The 26101-nt window shown below is 44.9% G+C and overlaps 1 protein-coding gene across 2 annotated transcripts in view; it reads right to left on the reverse strand.

The window, feature by feature from the left end:
• Nucleotides 1-3002: 3002 nt before the first annotated feature.
• Nucleotides 3003-26101, reverse strand: part of LOC122933388 (complement receptor type 1-like) — a 131075-nt gene continuing 107976 nt past the window's right edge. The window contains exons 16-19 of one of the 2 annotated variants that reach the window (XR_006388426.1): nt 24519-24710; nt 18789-18968; nt 16526-16623; nt 3003-3082 (exon numbers count right to left, since the gene is read on the reverse strand). Coding sequence is in view for 1 of the 2 variants with exons in the window: in XM_044288355.1 (XP_044144290.1) it covers nt 16577-16623; nt 18789-18968; nt 24519-24710 (419 nt within the window). In the remaining variant the exon portion in view is untranslated. Of the gene's footprint in view, nt 3083-16523; nt 16624-18788; nt 18969-24518; nt 24711-26101 lie in introns of those variants that run through there. The other variant, XM_044288355.1, reaches the window with a different exon arrangement.

Here is a 26101-nt window from a genome sequence, read left to right on the forward strand (position 1 = left end):
TCCACTCACATGTCAGTCAGTGTTTTGCGGTCCGCAAATTGCGGATCTGCAAAACACGGACACCAGCAATGTGCGTTGCCACAATTGTCTGGACAAGGATAGGACATGTTCTATTTTTTTTCAGGAACGGAGTTGCAGATCCAGAAGTGCGGATCCAGAAATGCGGATGCGGACAGCACATAGTGTACTGTCCGCATCTGTTCCGGCCCCATTGAAAATGAATGGGTCCGCACCCGATCCGGACCATTCATACGGATGTGTGAATGTACCCTGAGGCCTCATGCACACGACAGTTTATTTTCACAGTCCGCAAAAACGGGGTCCGTAGGTCCGTGATCCGTGACCGTTTTTTCGTCCGTGGGTCTTCCTTGATTTTTGGAGGATCCACGGACATGAAAAAAAAGTCGTTTTGGTGTCCGCCTGGCCGTGCGGAGCCAAACGGATCCGTCCTGAATTACAATGCAAGTCAACGGGGACGGATCCGTTTGACATTGACACAATATGGTGCAATTGCAAACGGATCCGTCCCCATTGACTTTCAATGTAAAGTCAGGAGTCCCTTTACTTTCACACTTGCGTTCATATAATGCAGACGGTGGCTCCGTTCAGAGCGGATCCGTCTGCATTATATTGTTAAAACATTTCTAAGTGTGAAAGTAGCCTCAGACGGATCCGTCCAGACTTTACATTGAAAGTAAATGGGGGACGGATCCATTTGAAAATTGAGCCACAGTGTGTCATCTTCAAACGGATCCGTCCCCATTGACTTACATTGTAAGTCTGGACGGATCTGCTTGCCTCCGCACGGCCAGACGGACACCCGAACATAACTTGAAGCGTCCCCATCACCATGGGAACGCCTCTATGTTAGAATATACTGTCGGATATGAGCTACATCGTGAAACTCAGATCCGACAGTATATTCTAACACAGAGGCGTTCCCATGGTGATGGGGACGCTTCAGGTTAGAATATACTGAAAAACTGTGTACATGACTGCCCCCTGCTGCCTGGCAGCACCCGATCTCTTACAGGGGCCCGTGATCAGCACAATTAACTCCTCAGGTGCCGCACCTGAAGGGGTTAATTGTACTATCATATCCCCCTGTAAGAGATCAGGGCTGCCAGGCAGCAGGGGGCAGACCCCCCCCCTCCCCAGTCTGAATATCATTGGTGGCCAGTGCGGCCCCCCCCCTCCCTCTATTGTAATAAATCGTTGGTGGCACAGTGTGCGCCCCCCATCGCCCCCCCTCCCTCTATTGTAATAAATCGTTGGTGGCACAGTGTGCGCCCCCCATCGCCCCCCCTCCCTCCCTCTATTGTAATAAATCGTTGGTGGCACAGTGTGCGCCCCCCATCGCCCCCCCTCCCTCCCTCTATTGTAATAAATCGTTGGTGGCACAGTGTGCGCCCCCCATCGGCCCCCCTCCCTCTATAGCAGTAACAACATTGGTGGCAGTGTGCGGCCTCCCATCCCCCCCCCCCCGATCATTGGTGGCAGCGTAGTTCCGATCGGAGTCCCAGTTTAATCGCTGGGGCTCCGATCGGTAACCATGGCAACCAGGATGCTACTGCAGCCCTGGTTGCCATGGTTACTTAGCAATAGTACAATAGTACAATAGTAGAAGATTCATACTTACCTGCTTGCTGCTGCGATGTCTGTGACCGGCCGGGAGCTCCTCCTACTGGTAAGTGACAGTTCTTTAGCAATGCGCCGCACAGACCTGTCACTTACCAGTAGGTGCAGCTCCCGGCCGGACATGAACATCGCAGCAGCAAGCAGGTAACTATGAATCTTCTACTATTGTACTATTGCTAAGTAACCATGGCAACCAGGACTGCAGTAGCGTCCTGGTTGCCATGGTTACCGATCGGAGCCCCAGCGATTAAACTGGGACTCCAATCGGAACTCCGCTGCCACCAATGATGGGGGGGGGAGATGGGAGGCCGCACACTGGCCACCAATGTTGTTACTGCTATAGAGGGAGGGGAGGCCGATGGGGGGCGCACACTGTGCCACCAACGATTTATTACAATAGAGGGAGGGGGGGGAGATGGGGGGCGCACACTGTGCCACCAACGATTTATTACAATAGAGGGAGGGGGGGGCGATGGGGGGCGCACACTGTGCCACCAACAATTTATTACAATAGAGGGAGGGAGGGGGGGGCCGCACTGGCCACCAATGATATTCAAACTGGGGAGGGGGGGGTCTGCCCCCTGCTGCCTGGCAGCCCTGAGCTCTTATAGGGGGATATGATAGTACAATTAACCCCTTCAGGTGCCGCACCTGAAGGGGTTAATTGTGCTGATCACGGCCCCCTGTAAGAGATCGGGTGCTGCCAGGCAACAGGGGGCAGTCTTGTACACAGTTTGTAGTGTATTCTAACTAGAAGCGTCCCCATCACCATGGGACGCTTCTGTGTTAGAATATACTGTCGGATATGAGTTTTCACGAAGTGAAAACTTAGATCTGAAAAAGCTTTTATGCAGACGGATCTTCAGATCCGTCTGTATGAAAGCAACCTACGGCCACGGATCACGGACACGGATGCCAATCTTGTGTGCATCCGTGTTCTTTCACGGACCCATTGACTTGAATGGATCCGTGAACCGTTGTCCGTCAAAAAAATAGGACAGGTCTTATTTTTTTGACGGACAGGATACACGGATCACGGCCTCGGCTGCAAAACGGTGCATTTTCCGATTTTTCCACTGACCCATTGAAAGTCAATGGGTCCGCGAAAAAAAATGGAAAACGCACAACGGCCACGGATGCACACAACGTTCGTGTGCATGAGGCCTTATGCTGTTTTTTAAATATTCAATATCACCAAGATCCTGTTCAGCTGTGCATGAGTTTTATGAGCTCTAATTGTTAAGCTATTGGTAATGATTTCTTTAACTTTTAACTATGGCAAATTGCTAATCAAGTACTAGAAATTGTTCTTATTTTAAGGAATCTGATATTCAAGTACACACTTTAATCATTTAACATTTTACCTTCAAATACTGGCAAAATACCCTCCCAACTTCCATTTAATCCGCACTTGACAGAATTACTCAGGGAAACAATTTTGTACCTAAAATGAAAAGGACAACACCATTGTAAATACATATGCATTTAACATGTCCTAGCACTACTACATTGTTTTTGCTTCCTTAATCTATTCAAGTGAATGGCCTCTAAGCTCTACTATGAATCTGATAATGCACTTTTATTATAATGTTTTGCATTCTTGATCTATTCAAGTGACTGTTCACCCTTTAATACAATTTTAACCTGTATTGCTTAAATTCTGTTCTGATTACCTACACTACCTTTACAGTAGTTAATGTTGGGTTTACTTAATCCAAACCCCCTGACCTATTTAAAAACAGGGTATACTGTACAGCAAGTTCCTAAACTGGCCCTAGTGGAAGCTGCAGGTAAAATGTTATGTTTTTAATATACAGTCATGGCCGTAAATGTTGGCACCCCTGAAATTTTTCAAGAAAATTAAGTATTTCTCACAGAAAAGTATTGCAGTAGCACATGTTTTGCTATACACATGTTTATTCCCTTTGTGTGTATTGGAACAAAACCAAAAAAGGGAGGAAAAAAAGCTAATTGGACATAATGTCACACCAAACTCCAAAAATGGGCTGGACAAAATTATTGGCACCCTTTCAAAATTGTGGATAAATAAGATTGTTTCAAGCATGTGATGCTCCTTTAAACTCACCTGGGGCAAGTAACAGGTGTGGGCAATATAAAAATCACACATGAAAGCAGATAAAAAGGAGAGAAGTTCACTTAGTCTTTGCATTGTGTGTCTGTGTGCTCCACACTAAGCATGGACAACAGAAAGAGAAGAGAACTGTCTGAGGACTTGAGAACCAAAATTGTGGAAAAATATCAACAATTTAAAGGTTACAAGTCCTTCTCCAGAGATCTAGATTTGCCTTTGTCCACAGTGCATAACATTATCAAGAAGTTTGCAACCCATGGCACTCTAGCTAATCTCCCTGGGCGTGGACGGAAGAGAAAAATTAATGAAAGGTGTATACGCAGGATAGTCTGGATGGTGGATAAGCAGCCCCAAAGAAGTTCCAAAGTCCTGCAGGCTCAGGGAGCATTAGTGTCAGTGCAAACTATCTGTCAACATTTAAATGAAATGAAATGCTATGGCAGGAGACCCAGGAGGACCCCACTGCTGACACAGAGACATAAAAAAGCAAGACTACATTTTGCAAAAATGAACTTGAGTAAGCCAAAATCCTTCTGGGAAAACGTCTTGTGGACAGAGGAGACCAAGATAGAGCTTTTTGGTAAAGCACATCATTCTACTGTTTACCGAAAATGGAATGAGGCCTACAAAGAAAAGAACACAGTACCTACAGTGAAATATGGTGGAGGTTCATTGATGTTTTGGGGTTGTTTTGCTGCCTCTGGCACTGGGTGCCTTGAATGTGTGCAAGGCATTATGAAATCTGAGGATTACCAACGGATTTTGGGTCGCACTGTAGAGCCCAGTGTCAGAAAGCTGGGTTTGCGTCCGAGATCTTGGGTCTTCCAGCAGGACAATGACTCCAAACATATGGCAAAAAACACCCAGAAATGGATGGCAACAAAGCGCTGGAGAGTTCTGAAGTGGCCAGCAATGAGTCCAGCTCTAAATCCCATTGAACACCTGTGTAGAGATCTTAAAATTGCTGTTGGGAAAAGGCACCTTTCCAATAAGAGAGACCTGGAGCAGTTTGCTAAGGAAGAGTGGTCCAAAATTCCGGGTGAGAGGTGTCAGAAGCTTATTGATGGTTATAGGAAGTGACTGATTTCAGTTATGTTTTCCAAAGGGTGTACAATCAAATATTAAGTTATGGGTGCCAATAATTTTGTCCAGCTCATTTTTGGAGTTTGGTGTGACATTATGTCCAATTAGCTTTTTTTCCTCCCTTTTTTAGTTTTGTTACAATACACACAAAAGGAATAAACATGTGTATAGCAAAACATTTGTTACTGCAATACTTTTCTGTGAGAAATACTTAATTTTCTTGAAAAATTTTAGGGGTGCCAACATTTACGGCCATGACTGTATCTGTATACAGGGAATATTCAGTTCTATAATCAAAAGAATGGAAATAATGTGATAAATGGTATGGTTATGTTAAAAAATAGAAAATAATCAGTACAGTATTCTGTATCTAAAAAGGCGGTGTTTCATTGTTAATATGCATTAAAAAGCTTTATTTTGATCAGTTGGTATGCAATTTCTCGACTACATAACTTCTTCATGTCAGTCAATGCTCTTTTCAAATACCATAATGTTGAAAGCTCCATGTTGAAAGTGCTTTATAATATACACATCATGTGCTGCTGAGGAATAGGGGGCATTAGATCATAAGTATGGGATATGTACATGAATGCCAGTCACAGATCATGGCCAGGTTGGATAATAAAGCATTAATCTACAGGTGCATCTCAATAAATTAAAATATCATCAAAAAGTTAATTTATTTCAGTAATTCAATTCAAAAAGTGAAACTCATTATATAGATTTCTGATATAGATATTTCAAGTGTGTAGTTCTTTTAATTTTAATAGTTATCACTTATAGTTAATGAAAACCCAAAAGTCAGTATCTCAGAAACGTAGAATGTTGTGAAAAAGTTAAATATTGTAGACTCACGGAGTCACACTCTAATCAGATAATGAATTCAAAATACCTGCAAAGTCCTAAGACTTTAAATGGTCCCCGAGTCTGATCCAGTAAGCTACACAATCATGGGGAAGACTACCAACTTAACAGTTGTCCAGAAGACAGTCATTGACACCATCCAGAAGAATCCTTGAAAGGATTGTCAAAAAAGGTTATTCAAGAATTTGAGGTGATTCACAAGGAGTGGACTGCAGCTGGAGTCAGTGCTTCAAGAGCCACCACACAGACATATCCAGGATATGGGCTACAACTGGCACATTACTTGTGTCGAGCCACTCATGATCCAGAGGCAATGTCAGAAGCGTTTTACCTGGGCTAAGGAGTAGTGTTGATCGAGCACCAAAGTGCGTAGGTGCTCGAATAGAACACTTTGGGATGCTCGGGAGCTCTATGGAGCACCCGAGCACAATGAAAGTCAATGGGAGAACCCGAGCATTAAACCAGGCTCCCCCTGCTCTGAAGAGGGGAGGGTGTCTGGTTCATAGGAAAAGGTCATAAATTGATGGAAACACCACTGAAATGGTTTGGAAACAGCATGGGGATGATGTCTGGATGCATCTTGGACTCCCAGGTCGCTGCTGGGAATGATGTTGTCCGAGTAGTACGCCACTTTTACAAACAATAATATGCACAAAACCCAAAAAAAAATTTGATTTTAGGGGAAAAATTGTTAGAAAACATTCTTTACTGTATATTTACTATATACTATATAAAGTGCAAGTGCTGCCAAAAATTATAAGGAAGAGGCACTCCGATACAACCTGTATATCACATAAAGGAGGGCCTCATTCACATTGTTGTACAATTGTTCAGGTAGTGCGACTCCTACACTCATAAAGCATATGCACCAAGTGAAAGGGCTGCCAAAAATTACGAGAAACCGGCACTCCAATACACCCTTTATTACACATAAAGGAGGGCATCCTACACACCTTTGAAAAATTATGATTGATGGCCTGCTAGCGACCCTCCAAAATATTAGGGGCGAGGGCCTGCTGCTGATCTGACAATCTAAAAAATTAGGGACGAGGTTCTGCTGCTGAGCTGACCATCTAAACCATTAGGTGTGAGGGTCTGCTGCTGAGCTGACCATCTAAAAAATTAGGGGTGAGGGTCTGCTGCTGAGCTGAACATCTGAAAACATAGGGGTGAGGGTCTGCTGCTGATCTAACCATCTAAAACTTTAGGTGTGAGGGTCTGATGCTGATCTGACCATCTAAAACAATAGGGGTGAGGGTCTGCTGATGAGCTGACCCACTAAAACATTAGGAGCGAGGGCAGCCTAATAAGCATGTTGATATGATGGAGGAGGAGGAGGACGAGAAACGGAAGAATGAACAATATACCCTATTTTGTGGTGGAAGGGGTAAATGGGAATACAGTGTATTCAATACACCATAAAAGCCACATTTAAAGTGCCATTATGTTCAGCCGCTTTCATCTGGCAGAGTAGAGAAGTCAGGGGCAATCCAGGCCTTATTCATGTTGAGTCAACATGTCAGCATTTTCAGTTGACAGGCGGATGCGCTTATCAGTTATTATGCCCCGAGCAGCACTAAATACCCGCTCTGCCAAAACGGTGGAGGTAGGGCAGGCCAGCACCTCCAAGGCATAGAGCGCCCGTTCGTGCCACATGTCCAGCTTGGACACTCAATAGTTGTAAGCACAGAAGGAATAAATGAGGATGCTGAAACAGTCTTCTACGTACTCCTTCACCATCTTCCAAAAAATGTTTCCCTCCTTGTGACACTAGGCCGCGCATCAGGGTGAGGGTGTGGCAGGGTGTCACAGGCCTTGGAGAGTGTTGCAGTCACAGGTTAAGGGGAAGGGAAAACAGCAAATACACACCAGAACAAATAGACAACAATCTAGGCCTTAAAAGCTAAGGAAGAGGGATGGTGACCTCCTAGTACTCCCTAAGCCTTTCCCTATCTCCTGACAGTATGAGCAGATCCTGATGGTGGAAATACTCATACACCGGATACCTAAAGCCCTGCTAAAACTGACGATCTCTAAGATAGGTAGCAGGGGATGAGACAGCTGGTTCCTTCCAGAATGGAACCTGCGTTTCCCTGAGGCCTAGAAACAACACACAACAGATAATAGGAAACAGCGAAGGCAACAAGTACTTAGCTTAGAGACGTATGGAGAAGCAGGAGATCCAAGACAAACCAGCACTAGCAACTCCAAGCAGAAACTATCAACCGCATGGTCAGCAGTGTGAGGCAGATCTAAATAAAGCCTCATCACTGATAACGAGCGGCATCTGAGGAGAGGTGAGATCCTGTCAAACAACATACATACAATCTCATCCTCGTCCTCCTCTTCAGCCCATCTACACTGAACAGATGGAATAAACCTGTTATGGGTACTACCCTCTGTAGGGGAGGCTACCTTCTCTTGCTCCTCCTCCTCATTATCATCCAAATCACGCTGAGAAGACGAACTGAGGGTGGTCTGGCTATCACCCTCTGTACTGTCTTCCTCCATTTACAACTCTTCCACATGCAAAGCGTCCGCCTTCATTGTGGGCAGTTTCAGTAGACACAGAAGTGGGATGGTTACGCTGATAATAGCGGCATCTGTGTTGATTCCTCAAAGTTGTGTAAAACCTCATAGAGGTCAGACAACCATGCCCACTCCTCGCTTGTGAAGAGCAGGAGCTGACTGGAAAGGCGATGACCATGTTGCAGCTGATATTCAACTACTGCCCTCTGCTGCTTACAAAGCCTGGCCAACATGTGGAATGTGGAGTACTAGCATGTGCTCACGTCGTGCAATAGCTGGTGAGCTGGCAATTGCAAGCGCTGCTGCAGCGTTGCCAGACCGGCGGCAGCTGTAGATGACTTTCAGAAATGGGCACACACGCGGCGCATAGTGATGATCGAGCATGCTCGGCCGAACAGCAGTCTCCGCCCCGCACGTTTATTGGCTGCTACGCAGCCAATAGACGTGCAGGTAAGTGCTGCCCTCACTGTAATGTCGTAGCCATGTTGGCTGCTGGCATTACAGTGATTGGCTGGCCGGAAAGCGTCATCTGGTGCTATATAGCACCCGATAACGCATGTTCCGCTCATTCTTAGTCAGGGAGAGCTGTGCTAAGGAAGGGACAGAAAGTGTATGGAGTGATTTAAGAATATTTTTACCACCAAAACTTTTCAGAGACCCAAAAGTCCTTTTAAGTACTATTGTGTGTGGCAGCAGCAATCTATATTTTTAGCGCAACCTGCGCTAAATAGCTTACAATAGTTAGGCTGCTGCAGACAGCGACATTAGCTGCACCACACCTCCAGTGTAAAGTGTGCGCATACAAAAAAAATCTGTGACATCCAGTGTACTTTTTCCATAGACAGTGTCCGCTTCTGACAGTGACATTAGCTGTGCCACATCTCCACTGTAACGTGTGCACTTAAAAAATGTATCTGTGACCTACAGTGTACTTTTTACGTAGACGCTTTGGACAGTGACATTACTGGTGGTACCTCTCCTGTATAACGTTTCCTCATCCCAAATACCTGTGACATTCCCTGTAATTTTTTATTAGGCGCTGGTGACAGCATTGACATTATCTGCGGGATATCTCCTGTGTGATGTTTCAATATACCAAATACCTTTTTAAATGTTATTGTGCATACAGTTTCAAATCCTACGCCACTGTACGTGTGACATACTTTCAAGCACATATAACATTTAATATGTAGAAGGCGAGCAGTAAGGGACGAAGAAGTGGCCGTGATGCTGATGGTGCACGCAGAGGCCTTGGCCCTGAGCGCGTTGAAACTGTGCCTGCTGCCAGAGCACAAGAAAAACAAATCATTCACAATACCTAGCTTCATGTCCCAGTTTGCAGGGCAGCGCAGGACACCACTCTTGAAGTCAGACCAGTGTGACCAGGTGGTCGGTTAGATTGCAGCAGATAATGCTTCCAGTTGGTTAAGCACCACCCTGTCTTCTACCAAGTCCAGTCTTGATACTCCTTCCCCCCACCATGGAAAGTCTGGCCAAACAAGTGATCCCACACTTGGATATTCCGAGGACCTTTTTCATCGCCATTCCTTGATTTGGCCCTCTCGCCAAGCATCTATGAAGAGGGACAGATCTTGTGCCCTGATTCCCAAACTCTTGAGCATCCACAGTCACAAGAAGATGACGGTGGGGAACGAAAATTACTGTTTAATGAGGTGGACGATGATGAGACACAGTTGTCAATCACTGAGGTTGTGGTTACTTAACAAGTCAGGAGGATGAGCAGAGTGAGGAAGTGGAAGAGGAGGTAGTCACTGACCCAACCTGGGAAAGTGGAAAGCCGAGCGAGGACAGCAGTACAGAGGGGGAGGGATCTGCAGCACCACAACAGGCTGGAAGAGGCAGTGGGGTGGCAAAAGGGAGAAGGCGTTCCACACCAAACAGGCCCACAAAAGTTTCACGGAGCACTCACTTGCATAAATCTCCCTTTTTTGAGGAAAGTTTGGACGACAAAAGAATAGTAGTTTGCAACTTGTGCCGTACCAAAATGAGGCGGGGCGTGAACACTAGCAATCTCACCACCACCAGCATGATCCGCCACATGGCATCCAAGCACCATAATAAGTGGGTCGAATGCCTGGGTCCATGATCTAGGTCTGCTGGTCACACCATTGCCTCCTCTTCCGCTATGTGCTGGCCGATCCCCTGTCGAAGGAGCAGGCCCGGATGCCTCCTGCCCTGCACCTGGACCTTCACAAGCACCATCAGCGACCACATCAACTTCCGTGTCCCAGGCAGCGTCCAAAGGTCCTTATCCCAGGCCTTTGAACGCAAGCGCAAATACCCAGCCACCCACCCATAGGCCATAGCACTAAATGCGCAGTTTTCCAAATTAATGGCCCTGGAAATGTTGCCATTTAGGTTTGTGGACACTGAGGCCTTCCACAGCCTGATGTCAGCGGCTGTCCCGCGTTACACAGTCCCCAGCCGCCACTAATTTTCTAGGTGTGCCGTGCCCGCCTTATACCAACATGTGTCCCGTAACACCACACGTGCCCTGACCAACGCAGTTACTGGGAAGGTCCACTTAACCACAGACACATGGACAAGTGCATTCGACCACACTGGGTGAATGTTGTGGAGGCTCTGGACCGAGTCATTCCCTGGGATGGCACAGGTGCTACAGACGACAAGGATTGAGGGCCCTACATCGATCAGGGTTTCCGCCAGCACCCACGTTAGTGGCTCCAACCCCCACTTCTCTTCCTCCGCCTCCTCCTTCACTTCCACCTTCGAATTATCTGCGTGCAGCACCAGTCAGCCATCAGTCGGTAGCTGGAAGCAGTGAGCACTGCAATGGGGAAGGGGGAACAGGTTGTGCTGATATGCTTAGGGGACAAACAGTATACCACCGCAGAGCTGTGGCAGGGGATAATAGACCAGACTGAGCTGTGGCTCTCACCACTTAACTTATGACCAGGCATGGTTGTGTCTCATAATGGACATAACTTGGTGGCAGCTTTGGAGTTTAGCAAGCTGACACACATCCCATGCCTAGTATACGTCTTAAACTTAGTGGTTTAGCGGTTTCTCAAAACCTACCCCAATTTGCCTGAGCTACTGGTGAAGGTGCGCCCTGCGTGAATGCACATTTCTGCAAGTCATAGACCGCTTCAGTCGGTCTGTCAATGCTGCAGCAGCACTTGAAATTGCCAGGCTGTTGTGCGACATTAGCACGCTCTGGAACTACACGTTCCACATGTTGGCCAGGCTTTGTGAGCAGCAGAGAGCAGTAGTGGAATACCAGCTGCAACATGGTCGTCGCCTTTCCAGTCAGCTTCCGCTATTCACAAGCGACAAGTGGGCGTGGATGTCTGACCTCTGTGAGGTTTTAAGAAACTTTGAGGAATCAACACAGATCATCAGTGTAACCATCCCACTTCTGTGTCTATTCAATCGCTCACTGCTCACAATTAAGGACGACGCTTTGCATGGGGAAGAGGTGGAAATGGGGGAAGACATTACACAGGGTGATAGCCAGACCACCCTTAGTTCCTCTTCTCAGCGCAAATTGGACAATGAAGAAGAGGAGGAGCAGGAGACAGTTGCCTCCGCTACAGAGGGTATTACCCATGGAAGTTTAATTCTAACTGTTCTGCATGGGTGGGCAGAAGAGGATGAGGAGATTGAGAGTGATCCTCCTGATGACGACAGCAAAGTTTTGCCTGTTGGTACTCTGGCACACATGGCTGACTTCATGTTAGGCTGCCTTTCCCGCGACCCGTGCGTTATACGCATTTTAGACAACACGGATTACTGGTTGTTTACCCTTCTCGACCCCCGCTACAAAGAAAACTTCTCATCTCTCATTCCTCTGGTGGAGAGGACGAGCAAAATGGTGCAATACCAGAAGGTCCTTGTTGAAAAATTGCTCCAAAAATTTCCAGACAACGCTGGCGGCAGAGTCCGTAGTTTTTTAGGCAACCGAGGAGGGGAGACGAGGGGAACACACAGCAGTTCCAACAGAGGCAGGGCAACACTCTCCAAAGCATGGGACAGTTTCAGGACACCCCGCCAGCACCCTCACCCTGATGCTCGGCCTAGTGTCACAAGGAGGGAAACATTTTGGAAGATGGTGAAGGAGTACATAGCAGACCGTGTCAGCGTCCTCAATGATCCCTCAGTGCCTTACAACTATTCGGTGTCCAAGCTGGACACATGGCACGAACTGGCGCTCTATGCCTCGGAGGTGCTGGCTCGCCCTGCCGCCAGCGTTTTGTCTGAACGGGTATTTAGTGCTGCTGGTGGCATTATAACAGATAAGCGTATCCACCTGTCAACTGAAAATGCTGACAGGTTTACTCTTATAAAAATGAACAAGGCCTTGATTGCCGCTGACTTCTCGACTCCACCAGAGGAAAGCGGCTGAACATAAAGGCTATTTAAACGTGTTGTTTATAATGTACTGAATCTTCCTTCCTTCCTTTTTTTATAATGGTTGAATCTTCCTTTTCTCATCCTCCTCCTCTTCTATCATATCAACATGCTTATTCGTCGCATATATGCCCTCGTATCTAATGTTTTAAAGGGTCAGCTTACTGGCAGGCCCTCGCATATAATTATTTTGAGGGTCAGGTAAACAGCAGGCCCTCAACTACAATCATTTACAGTGTCAGCTCACCTGTAAGCCCACGCATATAATGTTTTACAGGGTCAGCTCACCTGCAGGCCCTTACTTATAATGATTTACAGGGTCAGCTAACCTGCAGGCCCTGGCATATAATTTTTTAGAGGGTCAGCTCGTCAGCAGGCTCTCACCTATATTTTACAAGGTCAGCTCACCTGCAGGCCCATGCATATAATGTTTTACAGGGTCAGCTCACCTTCAGGCCCTCTCGTACAACCTTTTAGAGGGTCAGCTCACCTGCAGATCCTTACATGTAGTGGTGTATTGGAGTGCCGGTTCCTTGTAATTTTTGGCAGCCCTTTCACTTAGTGTGTAGTAGTCCCACTACCTGAACAATTGTACCAAACTGTGAATGAGGCCCTCCATTATGTGATATACAGGTTGTATTGGAGTGCCTCTTCCTTGTAATTTTTGGCAGCAATTAAACTTTATATACACCATAATATACACCATTTCGGTGGTGTTTGCATCAATTTCTGACCTTTTTCTATGAACCAGACACCGTCCCCTCTTCAGAGGAGGGGGTGCCTGCTTTGATGCTCTGGTTCTCCCATTGACTTCCATTATGCTCGGGGGCTCCCGGTAGAGCCCCCAAGCATCCTGATGTGTTCGGCCAGAGCACTAGCGGCGCACATTCACCAGTAGCTCAGGCAAGTTGGGGTAGGTTTTGAGAAACTGCTGAACCACTAAGTTGAACACGTGGGCTAGGCATGGTATATGTGTGAGCTTGCCAAGGTCCAAAGCTGCCACCAAGTTACAGCCATTATCAGACACAACCATGCCTGGTTGTAGGTTGAGTGGCGAGAGCCACAGCTCAGTTTGGTCCTTTATACCCTGCCACAGCTCTGCAGTGGTGTGCTGTTTGTCACCTAAGCAAATTTGTTTCAGCACGGTCTGTTGCCGCTTTCCCACTGCAGTGCTACACTGCTTCCAGCGACTGACTGATGGCTAACTGGTGCTGCAAGATGATAATTCAGAGGTGAAAGTGGAGGAGGAGGTTGCAGCCACTAATGTAGGTGGTGGCGGAAATCCTGATGGAAGTAGGGCCCACAATCCTTGGCGTCGGTAAAACCTGTGTCATCCCAGGGTACGACTCGCTCCTGGCCTCCACAACGTTCACCCAGTGTGCCGTCAGGGAAATGTAGCGTCCCTGGCCAAAAGCACTTGTCCATGTGTCAGTGGTTAAGTGGACCTTCCCAATAACTGTGTTGTTCAGGGCATGGGTGATGTTTCAGGACATATGCTGGTGTAAGGTGGGGACGGCACACCGTAAAAAATAATGGCGGCTGGGGACTGAGTAATGAGAGACTGCCCCTGCCATCAGGCTGCAGAAAGCCTCAGTGCCCACAAGCCTAAATGGCAATATTTCCAGTGCCAGCAATTTGAAAAGGTGCGCATTTAGTGCTATGGCCTGTGGGTGTGTGGCTGGGTATTTGCGCTTTCATTCAAAGGCCTGGGGTATGGACATCTGTACGGGGACACAGAAGTGGATGAGCTAACTGATGGTGCTTGCAAAGGTCCAGGTGCAGGGCAGGGAGGCATCTGGGCCTGCGTTATGGAAAGGGGAATGGCCAGCACGTAACACAGGGGAAGAGGAGGCAGTGGTGTGACGCGCAGACACTGATTGTGGACCCAGGCGTTCGGCCCACCTATTAGGGTACTTTGATGCCATGTGGCAGATCATGCTAGTAGTGGTGAGGTTGCTAGTGTTCACACCCCTGCTCATTTTGGTACAGCACAGGTTGCAAATGACAATTCTTTTATCGTCCGCACTTTCCTCGAAAAAGTGCCAGACTGCGGAACACCTACCACTTAGCAAGGGAGATTGCCGGGCCTGTTTGGTGTGGCCCTCCTTCTCCATTTTGCCACCCCACTGCCTCTTCCAGCCTGTTGCGGTTCTGTGGATCCCTCCCCCTCTGTACTGCTGTCCTTGCTCGGCTTGCCACCTTCCCAGGTTGGGTCAGTGATTTCATCGTCCACCACCTCCTCTTCCACTTCCTCACTCTGGTCATCCTCCTGACTTGTTGACCTAACAAGAACCTCACTTATTGACAACTGTGTCTCATCCACATCATCAACCTCTTGAGACACTAATTGCGGTTGACTTATTGGCAACTGTGTCTGATCATCATCATCCACCTCGTGAAACACGAATTTCCATTCCCCACCGTCATCTTTTTCTGACTGTAGATGCTCAAGAGTTTGGGAATCACTGCACAAGATCTCCTCAGGTCATTCTTCAAGCAAACTTGGTGAGAGGGCCAAATCAAGAAATGGCGATGAAAAGAGCTCCTCGAAATATCCAAGTGTGGGATCACTTGTTTGCCAAGACTCTCCATGATGGGATGAAGGAGGATTATGGTGAGGATTCTGTTGACCAGACTTTTGGCTACTGAGACTGGACTTTATGGAAGACAGGGTGGTGCTTAACCGACTGAAAGCATTATCTGCTGCAATCCAACCGACCACCTGGTCGCACTGGTGTGACTTTGAGAGTGGTGTCCTGCACCGCCCTGCAAACTGGGACATGAAGCTAGGTATCATGGATGAGTGTGTTTCTTGTGCTCAGCAGGCACAGTTTCACCACGGCCTCTGCGTGCACCATCAGCAGCACGGCCACTTCCCCGTCCCTTACTGCTCGCCTTGAGCATATTAAATGGTATATATGCTTATAAGTATGTCACACGTACAGTAGTGCAGGTTTTGTAAGTGTATGCGCAAATAAATTAAACTGAATGTCACAGATATTTAGGATGCTCAAACGTCATCAGGTGCTATATAACACCCGATGACGTGTTCCGGCCAGCCAATCACTGTAATGCCATTAACCAACATGGCTATGGCATTATAGTGAGTGGCACTACTTCACTGCATGTTTATTGGCTGCATAGCAGCCAACAAATGTGCGGGGAGGAGACTCGAGCATCGTGCTCAAGCACATGTGGTACTCGGCCAAACACCGCGATGTGCCGAACATCACGATGCTCGAGTGAAAAAGGTGTCTACCAGGAAATTTTAGGGCACTTCATGCTACCCTCTGCTGACAAGCTTTATGAAGATGCTGATTTCATTTTGCAGCAGGGCTTGGCACGTGCTCACACTGCCAAAAGTAGCAATACCTGGTACGGTATCACTGTTCTTGATTAGCTAGCAAACTCACCTGACCTAAACTCCATGGAGAATCTATGAGGTATTGTCAAGAGAAGGATGAGAGACACCAGACCCAATAATGAAGATGAGCTGAAGGCCACTATAAAAGCAACTTGGACTTCCATAACACCTCAGCAGTGCCACAGGCTGATCGCCTTCCATGCCACGCAGAACTGATGCAGTAGTTTATGCAAAAGGAGCCCTAGTCAAGTATTGCATGCATGAACTGTACATACTTTTCTGTATTAAAAACATTTTTAAATTGGTTTTATATAATATTCAAATTTTCTGAGATAGTACCTTTTGGCGGTTCATAACTGAAGTCCATAATCAACATTAAAACAAAAATAAACAATTGAAATAGATCACTTTGTGTGCAATAAGTCTATATGTTAGTTTAACTTTTTGAATTGAATTACTGACATGAATTCACTTTTCCTTAATATTCTAATTTATTGAGATCCACTGGTATTTTCCTATTTTGCTGGCTTTAATAAATATTTATATACCAAAATCAAACTCACCCTTTTTCAGATTTATAAACTGCTTCTGATTCAAATAAAAAGTCTTTTGCCTCAAATACTGCATTCTTTACTTTTGGAGGAGGATCCACAAGATATCCCTGTAAATGATAATAATACATCAAAAGATTTTATTTATGCAAATGTATCATTTTAAACCATTTCTATGGCAATACATCATACATAAAACATTTTTTAAAATATAAAAAAAGGAATTGAACCCTTTGAAATGACCTGGATTTCTGCAATGATGACTAATGAAATATGTTCTGATTATCTAAGTTTCAATGATATACATGTATATAATTTATGCATGCTTACAATGTATGTAATCTAAGATAACAGCACAAACAATTGTACCACTCATATCTTTTATTGCACACACTGAGCAAACATCCACAGTGCAGTGAGATTCCACTTTAGCAGCAATAACCACCACTGAACATTTCCTGTATCTGCATATAAGATTTGCTCAACATTGAGGAAGAATGCTGGAACATTACTTCCGGCAACTGTCTTTCAGTTCATCAATATTTTGGGATGCAACCCTCTTCAAATTATTTGATAATTTCTCACTAGGGTGAGACTCTGACTTGACCATTTGAAAACAGAAATCTATATTTTCAGCCATTGTTCACTTATGAGGCATGGTGCTCCCTCCATCTCCTACACAGTCTATTTATGTGGCCATGTGCATGATCCCTACTGTTAAAAAGAATTGTGTCATCAGAAAATGACCTACTGTTTAAACAAGCTTTTAAAGATTTTTTGGTAATGTTATTTTTAATTGTCTTCATCAATATCTATATTTAAACAAAAAGCATAACACCTACAGTTCTCGCACTGGCCACTAAGACCACTTCTTGGTCTGTACAGATGACTTTGCTGCTGTCATCTCCTTATCATTGTAGCCTTATTATAGCACCTTTGTGTACAGACTACACAGGATCCACCATTCACAATAGGTGGTATCACAGCTCCCTCCTGACCTCAGCATGGTCACTAGAGTTGGGTGCGAATATTCGAATCGCAAATATTAATCGCGAATATCAGCACTTTGAGAATGTGCTAATATTTAAAAATATTGTGATACATAGTCATAATTTTGAATATTCTAGATTTTTTTCCATCAGTAACCTCCCTTCTTGCTTGTGGGCCAATTAGAAGGCTGCAATGTCTTTGTCTGAGCTTAGCAACATCCCTAGCAACCGATAGGAAAGTTGCCTACCCCCTTACTATATAAGAACCTCCCCAGCAGCCATTTTCTACAGGTTTTTTTTAAGTTCTGAGAGAGACAGTAGTGTCATTGCTGTGCTCTGTGCTTTCCACACTACATTAGATAGATAGTTATCATATATATATATATATATATATATATTACAGATAGTTAGTGGGAGGTGTAGGTTATATCCTGATATAGTGCAGCTGTTGCAGTGCACTGTGTTATGCAGTGTGATAGGTTCTGCGCCAAAATATTGCGCCAAAATATTTGCATCATTAGTGCTGATTAGCGTAATCACAAATATATTGGAGCACTCTATCTGCATATAAAGCTATTTCTAATGTTCTGCCATGCCAACCATTTTCTCCAGTCTCAGGAAACTTCTAGCAGCTTGAAAAATGTAGCAAAAGTGACCCACGCCTGTATTTTGCGCGCATTAAGCGAATACTACATTGCCTGATTTTTCTAAATCAAGAAAATAAACTTGAATTTGCGACTATATGACGAATATTCACCCAAATATTCTTGAAATATCGCAAATTCGAATATAGCCCCTGCCTCTCATCACTAATGGTCACAGAGCATGCCTAGAAAACTCCCCTATAGAAGTAAATGAGGTCACCTCCTGACCATTGTGTCTATGGCCATGGGGCTGCCATAAAGCTATATTTTTCAATGCTCTCTAAATTCTGTTAAGAACAGCTCAGGCAAGATGGCAGCCCCATAATGTTCAGTAAATAGAATAAAGAAATCAACAATGATAAAACTAAAACACATTAGAAAAGAAGGATGTGTGTTACTAAATGGTTTTAAGCGCAAGAAAAAAAAATTGGGTGACACATTTCCTTAAAGTATTTTAGAAGCAAGCATAGGTTTATTGATTAGAAGCAAACAGAACAGAATTTGATCCTGTTCTGTAACATCAGGTAAGCCTTTCCCAATTGGGATGTTCACCTCTGCACTCTGCAAACATATTTCAGTGCAATGGATTAAATATGGCTTCGTTCTGAACTTCTAGATCAGATATTAAAATGGTTATCTTACTTCTGCACACTGGTTTATTATAATTCCATCTTCCATTCTCGAGACAGGTAATTGAAGATTGACCAACAAGCTCAAATCCTTCAAAACACTCATATGTTACTGTGTTATTGTAAGTGTATTTTTCCATTTCAGGACCATACCAACCATTCTTAACATTTTCAGGGGTAGAACATGTGCGAACTGAAATAGATAAAAAATGAATACAAATAAGCACATTTTAAAACAGTTATTTATTTCTAATAAAACAAATTTCAGGTAACAGTACCCTGATTGTTATACATACAGTAAGTAACCATGTAAAAAGCAAATGTTAGGCTATGTAACTGCCTTCTCCAACTACATTCAGCATATACTCTACATATTCAGACTATACTTCCACTGCAAGCAAATTTCCGGAGGTATTCTTTATTTCACTCAAATTGTTTGTGTCCTGGAAAGCTGAGTCTTTGGTGTTTTCTGGGCCTGAAATATTTTGGGAAGATTGGAGTGAACCTGCTATTCTCATTTAGCCCAGTACACATTTTGCCTACTTTTGTGGCGGGTCCTCAACCTAGATGGAACTGCTGGGCTCAGTAGTGGACTATATAGCATCTGCGAACTGGTTTAGACGTACAAGAAAGCCATGTAAGTCTAGTATAGAACAGTAAGTGAGTACATCTGATTATGATTATTTAGAGCCCAGATGGGCAAGTATTTATTTTTTGTTTGGCTGGATGTGATATACAGTACGTGAACAAGTGCCTGCATACATTTTCAGATTTTAGATATATAATGAACATTGTATAATTATATAAAATATATTGGACCTCTCCCACCCAGTCAGCCGGCCTAATATAGATTTCACTTAGGCTGGTGCACAAACAGGAGCGTCAGATGTTCTGACTGAATGTTATTACCAGGCAGTGCATATATGCACTATATAAAAACAGTTATAGCAGTCTGCCTTGTGTAGCTACAATACTGGATGAACTTGTACGAGGTCCTTCAGTTGGGTAGTGTAATACCAGGATTGCCTGAGCTTTGGCATGGTAGTGCATCGTTACTGGTTTGTGACCAGAGTGCCCAGCCATCTTTTGTCAGATTTTGAGAAAGGGAAGCACAGTAGAGGGTGTATGGTTTTAGGGCAAGAAATATTCCCATGACAGTGTACCAGAACACATACTGTATAGGTCTCACCATGATCAAGCTGATTCAGAGTATGTCCATTATTTCTGTATGAAAGTTTGTTCGGGGGTCTGAATATTTGACTTATTTGGTCAGTTACGGGTCAAAAACTGACCAAATAACTAAAGTGTGAACGCAGCCTTCCAGGTCAATGTTAGCGTCAGGTATAATGTACTAAAACAAGCAGTGGCCCAAAATTCTACTATAGAGTCAAAGAGCGCTCTCCCTTTATACCGCCTGCTGATTCCACATAGATTTCTAGAGAACCAGTTCTGTTACACGCTGATACAGGTAGTGGGCCCATGGCAGAGTGAGGGTGTCAGCAGTAAGTTTTTGTTTACGTCACTGTTTTTTTTCCCCCCTTTTTATGATCCGTCATTAGAACCATCCCCAAAAAAACACATCCTGTCTTTTAAGCATCCTCCTTCACATGATCCAAATTTGGTCAGTGATCAGTATTGGTAAGGCCAAAGAAAACAAGAGTGGGTCCAAAACAGAGATGACATGTGATGGGAATATTTATATGTCTTCTGTGTTTTGTACCCACTGCTACTTTTGGCTTCCAAATCATGATTCAAAATACTGACAGTGTGATAGAGGCTTCACGCTCAGTTTGCATGAGTTTTGGCATTTTGCCTCTATCACACAGTCAGTATTTGGTCAGTTTTTTGCATCAGTATTTCATCAGTATTGATAAGAAAAAAAATGAGTGTGTCCAAAACAGAGATGCCATGTGAGGATGTCTTCTCTGTTTTGTACAAACCCTGTTTCTGGCTTCCAAATTATGAGCAAATCCTGATGCAACATACTGACCATGTGATAGAGGCCTTATGGGTGCTGTTGTGTTTTTAATTTTTCGGTACTTCTGACAGATCAGAAGAAGGATAAAATAAACGGTGATGTCAACATGACCAAACAGGGACACTAGTGGCCCCCTTACAGAGTGGTGAGGGTGGCAACAGCATGAGAAGTCAACATAGTGGCCCTGTCACAGAGTGGTGGGTTGGCAACAGCATAAAGAGTCCACATAGTGGCCCACCCACAGAGTGAGGAGGTAGGGGGCAACAACAGTGGCAGTAACAGCAGACAATAGCAGTAGGAGAAGATGGTAGCAGAGGCAGCAGGTGTGTGGCATCAGGCGGGCGGCAGTATCAGAATAGTGGCTAAACAGGTGGCCAGAAGTAATGGGCCATTTTTCACAATGTTTTGGTGGGGCTCCCAGAATGATCTAGTCTGATGCATCAGGCACTGGCACATCCTCCAGCAGTCATGGCAGTGGAGCGTGAGTGCAGAGGGCGTCCCCCGGTCAGACCTTTGTGAGGATGGGCGATGGCTCACATAGGCAGCGTCTGACTGACTCTATAGGATGTTTCGATAGTAGTTGACTATCCTCCCTCTCAACAGGTGGAAAAAAGCCCCCATTTTGGACTGGTAGTGAGTTTCTAACATGGTGGAGAGCCAGTAGCCATCCCTCTGCTGAATGGTGATAATACGGCTGTCACTAGGCAAGCAACTCAGCATGCATTTGGCTATTTGCACAAAGGAATTGGAGGGATTCCCTGCCTTCATCTCCACTGCATACTGCCACGGTCTGTCGGGGTCATCTGCATGGTCTTCCTCTTTGCCCTCCTGCTCCTCATGTCACTTGTGCAGATAAACCACCCATTTCTGTATACATTGCTTAAATATCCTCCTCCTCTTCATCCTTCTCCTCTGCCAGTTCAGCTCCCACAGGCCTCAGGTGGCCATGAGATGTAGGCACTGCGTCTCCTGTTCCTTGGCCAGCCAGATTTATCAGCATCTGCTCCAGGAGTGGAATGACATCCTTCATCCCGTAGTCCTGGCAACTGACAAATAAAGTAGCATCCTTAAAGGGCCTGAGCAAATGGCAGGTGTCACAAATGAGCTGCCACTGGCTAACGTCGAAGTCACACAGGGGAGTACCGGTCATTCACTGCTTTTCTCTGCTCATATAGTTGGTCCAACATGTGGAAGGTGGAGTTCCAACCGGTGAAATGTTGCATATGAGGTGATATTGGGGAACGCTATTCTGCCTTTGCAGCTCAAGGAGGGCGTGTTTTTCAGTGCAAGAGTGGCTGAAATGCATGCACAGTTTCTTGGGCATTTTCAAGATGTCTTGCAGTTGGGTGGAAGACTTCAGAAACCGCTTTACAACCAGATTAAACATGTGTGCCATGCAGGGCGCATGGGTCAGCCCTCCTTGACACAGCGCCGACACAATGTTCTTCCTGTTATCAGTGACCATGGTTCCGATCTTCAGTTGGCGAGGAGATAACCAGGATTTGATTTTTTCTTGAAAGACACGGAGCAGTTTCTCCCCGCTGTGACTCCGTTCGCCCAGGAAGGCCAGATGCAGAACAGCGCAACACCGCTGTGCTCTGCATAAGTGGTATGCTGCAGGACCATTTCAAATTGTGCCTACAATGGAGGCTGAGGACAAGGTTGAGGGTGAAGAGGCAGAGGAGGACATTGGCGCAGGAATAACAGCTTGAGAACGCAGAGGCAGAATTGCTGTCACCTGACAAAGTTCCTGGTGTGCCTGGGCAGGAACCACATTTAACCAGTGGGCTGTAAAGGACAGATATTGTCCTTGACCATAGTTACAGCTCGATGCGACAGTGCTGCCATGTACTGTAACAGGCTATGACGGGCTCAAGGACTGGCCCACCATCTGCTCAATATAAGTGTGTAGGGATGGTACAGCCTTTTTGGAGAAGTAAGGACAGCTTGGGACTCTCCATCTTGGCTCACCTGCTGTTTCACGTGCAAGCTACCAACCTCACCCCCTGATGATTATGATGGAGCCCCATCTTCACCTGCATCCAACGTACATATGGCTACATCATCATCCACTACTGTCTGTATGTCACCCTCACCAGTCTCATGGCCACGTGCCTGACCGCTCACAACATCTTCTCTCATGCGACTTTCATTGTTGCAAGTTGCCCGCCTACAGGAGGAAGCAGCGGATCTTTCCTCCAAATCTTGGCTGGGCAGTAGCTGTTGACCCTCCTTAATAAGTTCGTCCTCGCTGAAAAGCAGAGCAGAGTCGGCAGTATACAATACTTTCCAAACAGGAGGAGCAGAAAATGAAAGAGGCAGGTTCCAGATGGGTGGGGGCACAGAGCTTGTTCCTGGGCAATGCCAACTAAGAGTGGTGTCAGAGGAACCCACCGACACCTGGCTGGGAGTGTCTAATGATCATGAAGACAGAGTCAACCATTCAAGGACAGCTGGGTTGCTGGTGAAAACACAGTCGCTGGATGACACTGGCAGCTCTGGCGTATTGCTACAACTGCTGCTATCACCCACCTTTCATCTGCTGCCAGCTCCAGAAATATTTTTGCCACAGCCCATTCCCACTGTCGGACACTGTTGTACAGTAACAGTAACTATAAGTGTAAAATAGCAGTAGTATTACACTGCTTTTTCACTCCAATTAGAGAATCAAGGCCTTATGGAATTACTTATGTATAAAACAACATGTACACCCCAAAAGCAGTAGTATTAGACCTCTATTTCTCCCCAATTACATATTCAAAGCCTAATGGAATTACTTATGTATATGTATAAAACAATGTGAACACCCTAAAAGCAGTAGTATTAGACCACTATTTCACCCCAATTATAGACTCAAAGCCTAATGAAATTACTTATGTATAAAACAATGAGAATACCATAAAAGCAGTAGTATTAAATTGCTATTTCACCCCAATTACAAAATCAAGGCCTAATGGAATTACTTATGTATAAAACAATGTGTACACCCCAAAGGCAGTAGTATTAGAGCGCTTTTGTTTCACCCCAATTATAGAATCAGTGTGGACACACCTATAGCAGTAGTATTAGACAGCTTTTTACCCCAATTAGTGCCTCAAGGTTTAAAAGAATTGTTTATCTATTAACCAAGGGGGACACTGTTCAGTTAGTTCCTGCACTCTCCCTATGCTCTCTATACTGTCCCTGAATTCCTTCTAACAAAAATTTTACAAATAAAGGCTTTTTTAATCACTGTCCCTAGCACCTGTCATGTCTGTCCCTGAACTAAGTTCACAGTAAAATGGTGGAAACTGGGCAGGATGAGGCATTGGGCAGTGACATCACAGGTGCTGGCTATCTGCTGATTGGCTTCTTACTTTTACTTTGTAACATGTGCAGCAACCATTTTAGAGAAAATCTTACTCGTTACCACGAAAAGCAAAGAAATTCGGATTCATGACGAATCAAATATTTCCTGAAATTTGTATCGAATTCCACTTCTTTAACTTCAATTTGCTCAACACTGGTTATAATAAAGTAAAGGTATTGCATGCAATAATTTACAAGTCAGCAGAATCAACAAAATGAAAATATCTAATTTGGACACTTGAACATACAGTATAAGGTACAGTATAAATTACATAAAAAATCTGTGTACAGGTGTTCATTCCATCATTTAGTATTTAAAATTCTGCCCCCCTTATACAGTGTGTTGGGGTTAACATTGAGATTTTTAAAATATAACATTTAATGTTGTATTGAAAGAATAAATTACACATTACTTACTTTTACAGAACTCAGATATTTTTGACCATGTGAAGTTTCCCAAACAAGTTATAGAATTTGAGAAGCTGTGATCCCGATAATATCCAGGTCTACACGTGTACTGAACGGTTGTGCCAGTAAAGAAAGTTTTCATTTTCGGATACGGGAATTGCACTTGAGCATAAGGAAGGTCGGGAGGAGCATTACAAATGCCTGGTGACAAAACAGCAGATTATTGAAAAGCTCAAAGTCAACGTTCTTATTAAACACATAGGAAATTTAATGTGTAGCCTCATCCACACAAAAGAGTACATCACAAAATTATCACTGGAGGTACACCAATTTTCTGGTTTGATGTTTTTGCGCTTAATAAATGTCCTTTAACCCCTTTAACCACAATGACATACCCGTATGTCATGGTGGTTAAGGGAATGTATTGAGCGGGCAGCTGCGGTGAGCCAGCTCCATACGCAGGGGTACCGGTTGAATGATACAGTAGGCACCCAGCCGCAATGACAGGGAACGTCGATCCAGAGGAATTCTGTCATTCAACCCAACAAGTGCCGTGATCAGTGTGAGGTAAGGCAGAGGGATGCAGCTAAATATGTCGCAAAACTTACGCCAGCAGTTGGGAAATAGGTGCAAGGACCCATTCCATGAAGAAAGGTGATGTCCAGCACCAGAGTAAAATTCTTGAACTTTATAGTATAAAAATTCAATCTCCACAAAATTAAAGACATGCAGTTACAACCAACAGCCATAGTTTTATGCGTCAGCGTTCAGACAATAACAGAGTTTTCTGGTTTACGTCAATCTCCTTATTGCTCCTAGCTTCTGTTTCGGTCACATGACCATAGCTTTGCAGATCTATCTTAGTTCCGATGATGTCCAGGGGCATGGCAAAACAGCAACAGGGACAGTGATAGGGAAGTGGCTATGAAACTAAGTGGGTGGGAGGGGCTATAAACTATCATGGCGTTGTTAGGGGCGGTGCTGGAGCTGTGGCACAAGTGCATCATGGGTTTGATTGAATACAGCAACAGAAAATGCTACACAGAATGAAGAAAAAGCTGAGTGAATTCTGTACATGGTGAAAAACAGGTCAGGAAAACCCAAATTGAAAAATAAAAAAGTAATGGTACATGAGGTAAGTAACTACATGAGCATATCTGTTAAAACCATAGTAATTCCAGAGAATGCCTTTAACTCCTTAAGGACAAGGCCATATTTCACCTTAAGGACCAGGCCATTTTTTGCAAATCTGACCAGTGTCATTTTATGTGGTGATAACTTAAAAACGCTTTGACTTTTCAGATTAGGCACTTTGGCCAGTCCATCTTTTCGGGGCTTACGGTTTCCCTTCCGACCCCCTTTGAGCGCATATGCAGGGAAGGGGTTCAAGCGAAAGGTTTGATTTCTGAGATTTACTCTATATTGCTGACTCCCTTCCCTGACCGAGCCCAAAGGCATTCCTACATGGTGAAGTGGGAGGAGTACTTGGGGAGGGCCTTACCGGACTCGCTCTGGCATCTTATATGGAGGAGGGCAGCGAAATCATCTATGTCGGTACTCCATCAGGAGAACCAGTATAAGATCTTAATGTA

This window comes from Bufo gargarizans, chromosome 3, assembly GCF_014858855.1.
Source record: "Bufo gargarizans isolate SCDJY-AF-19 chromosome 3, ASM1485885v1, whole genome shotgun sequence".
In the NCBI taxonomy this organism is placed as follows: Eukaryota; Metazoa; Chordata; class Amphibia; order Anura; family Bufonidae; genus Bufo; species Bufo gargarizans.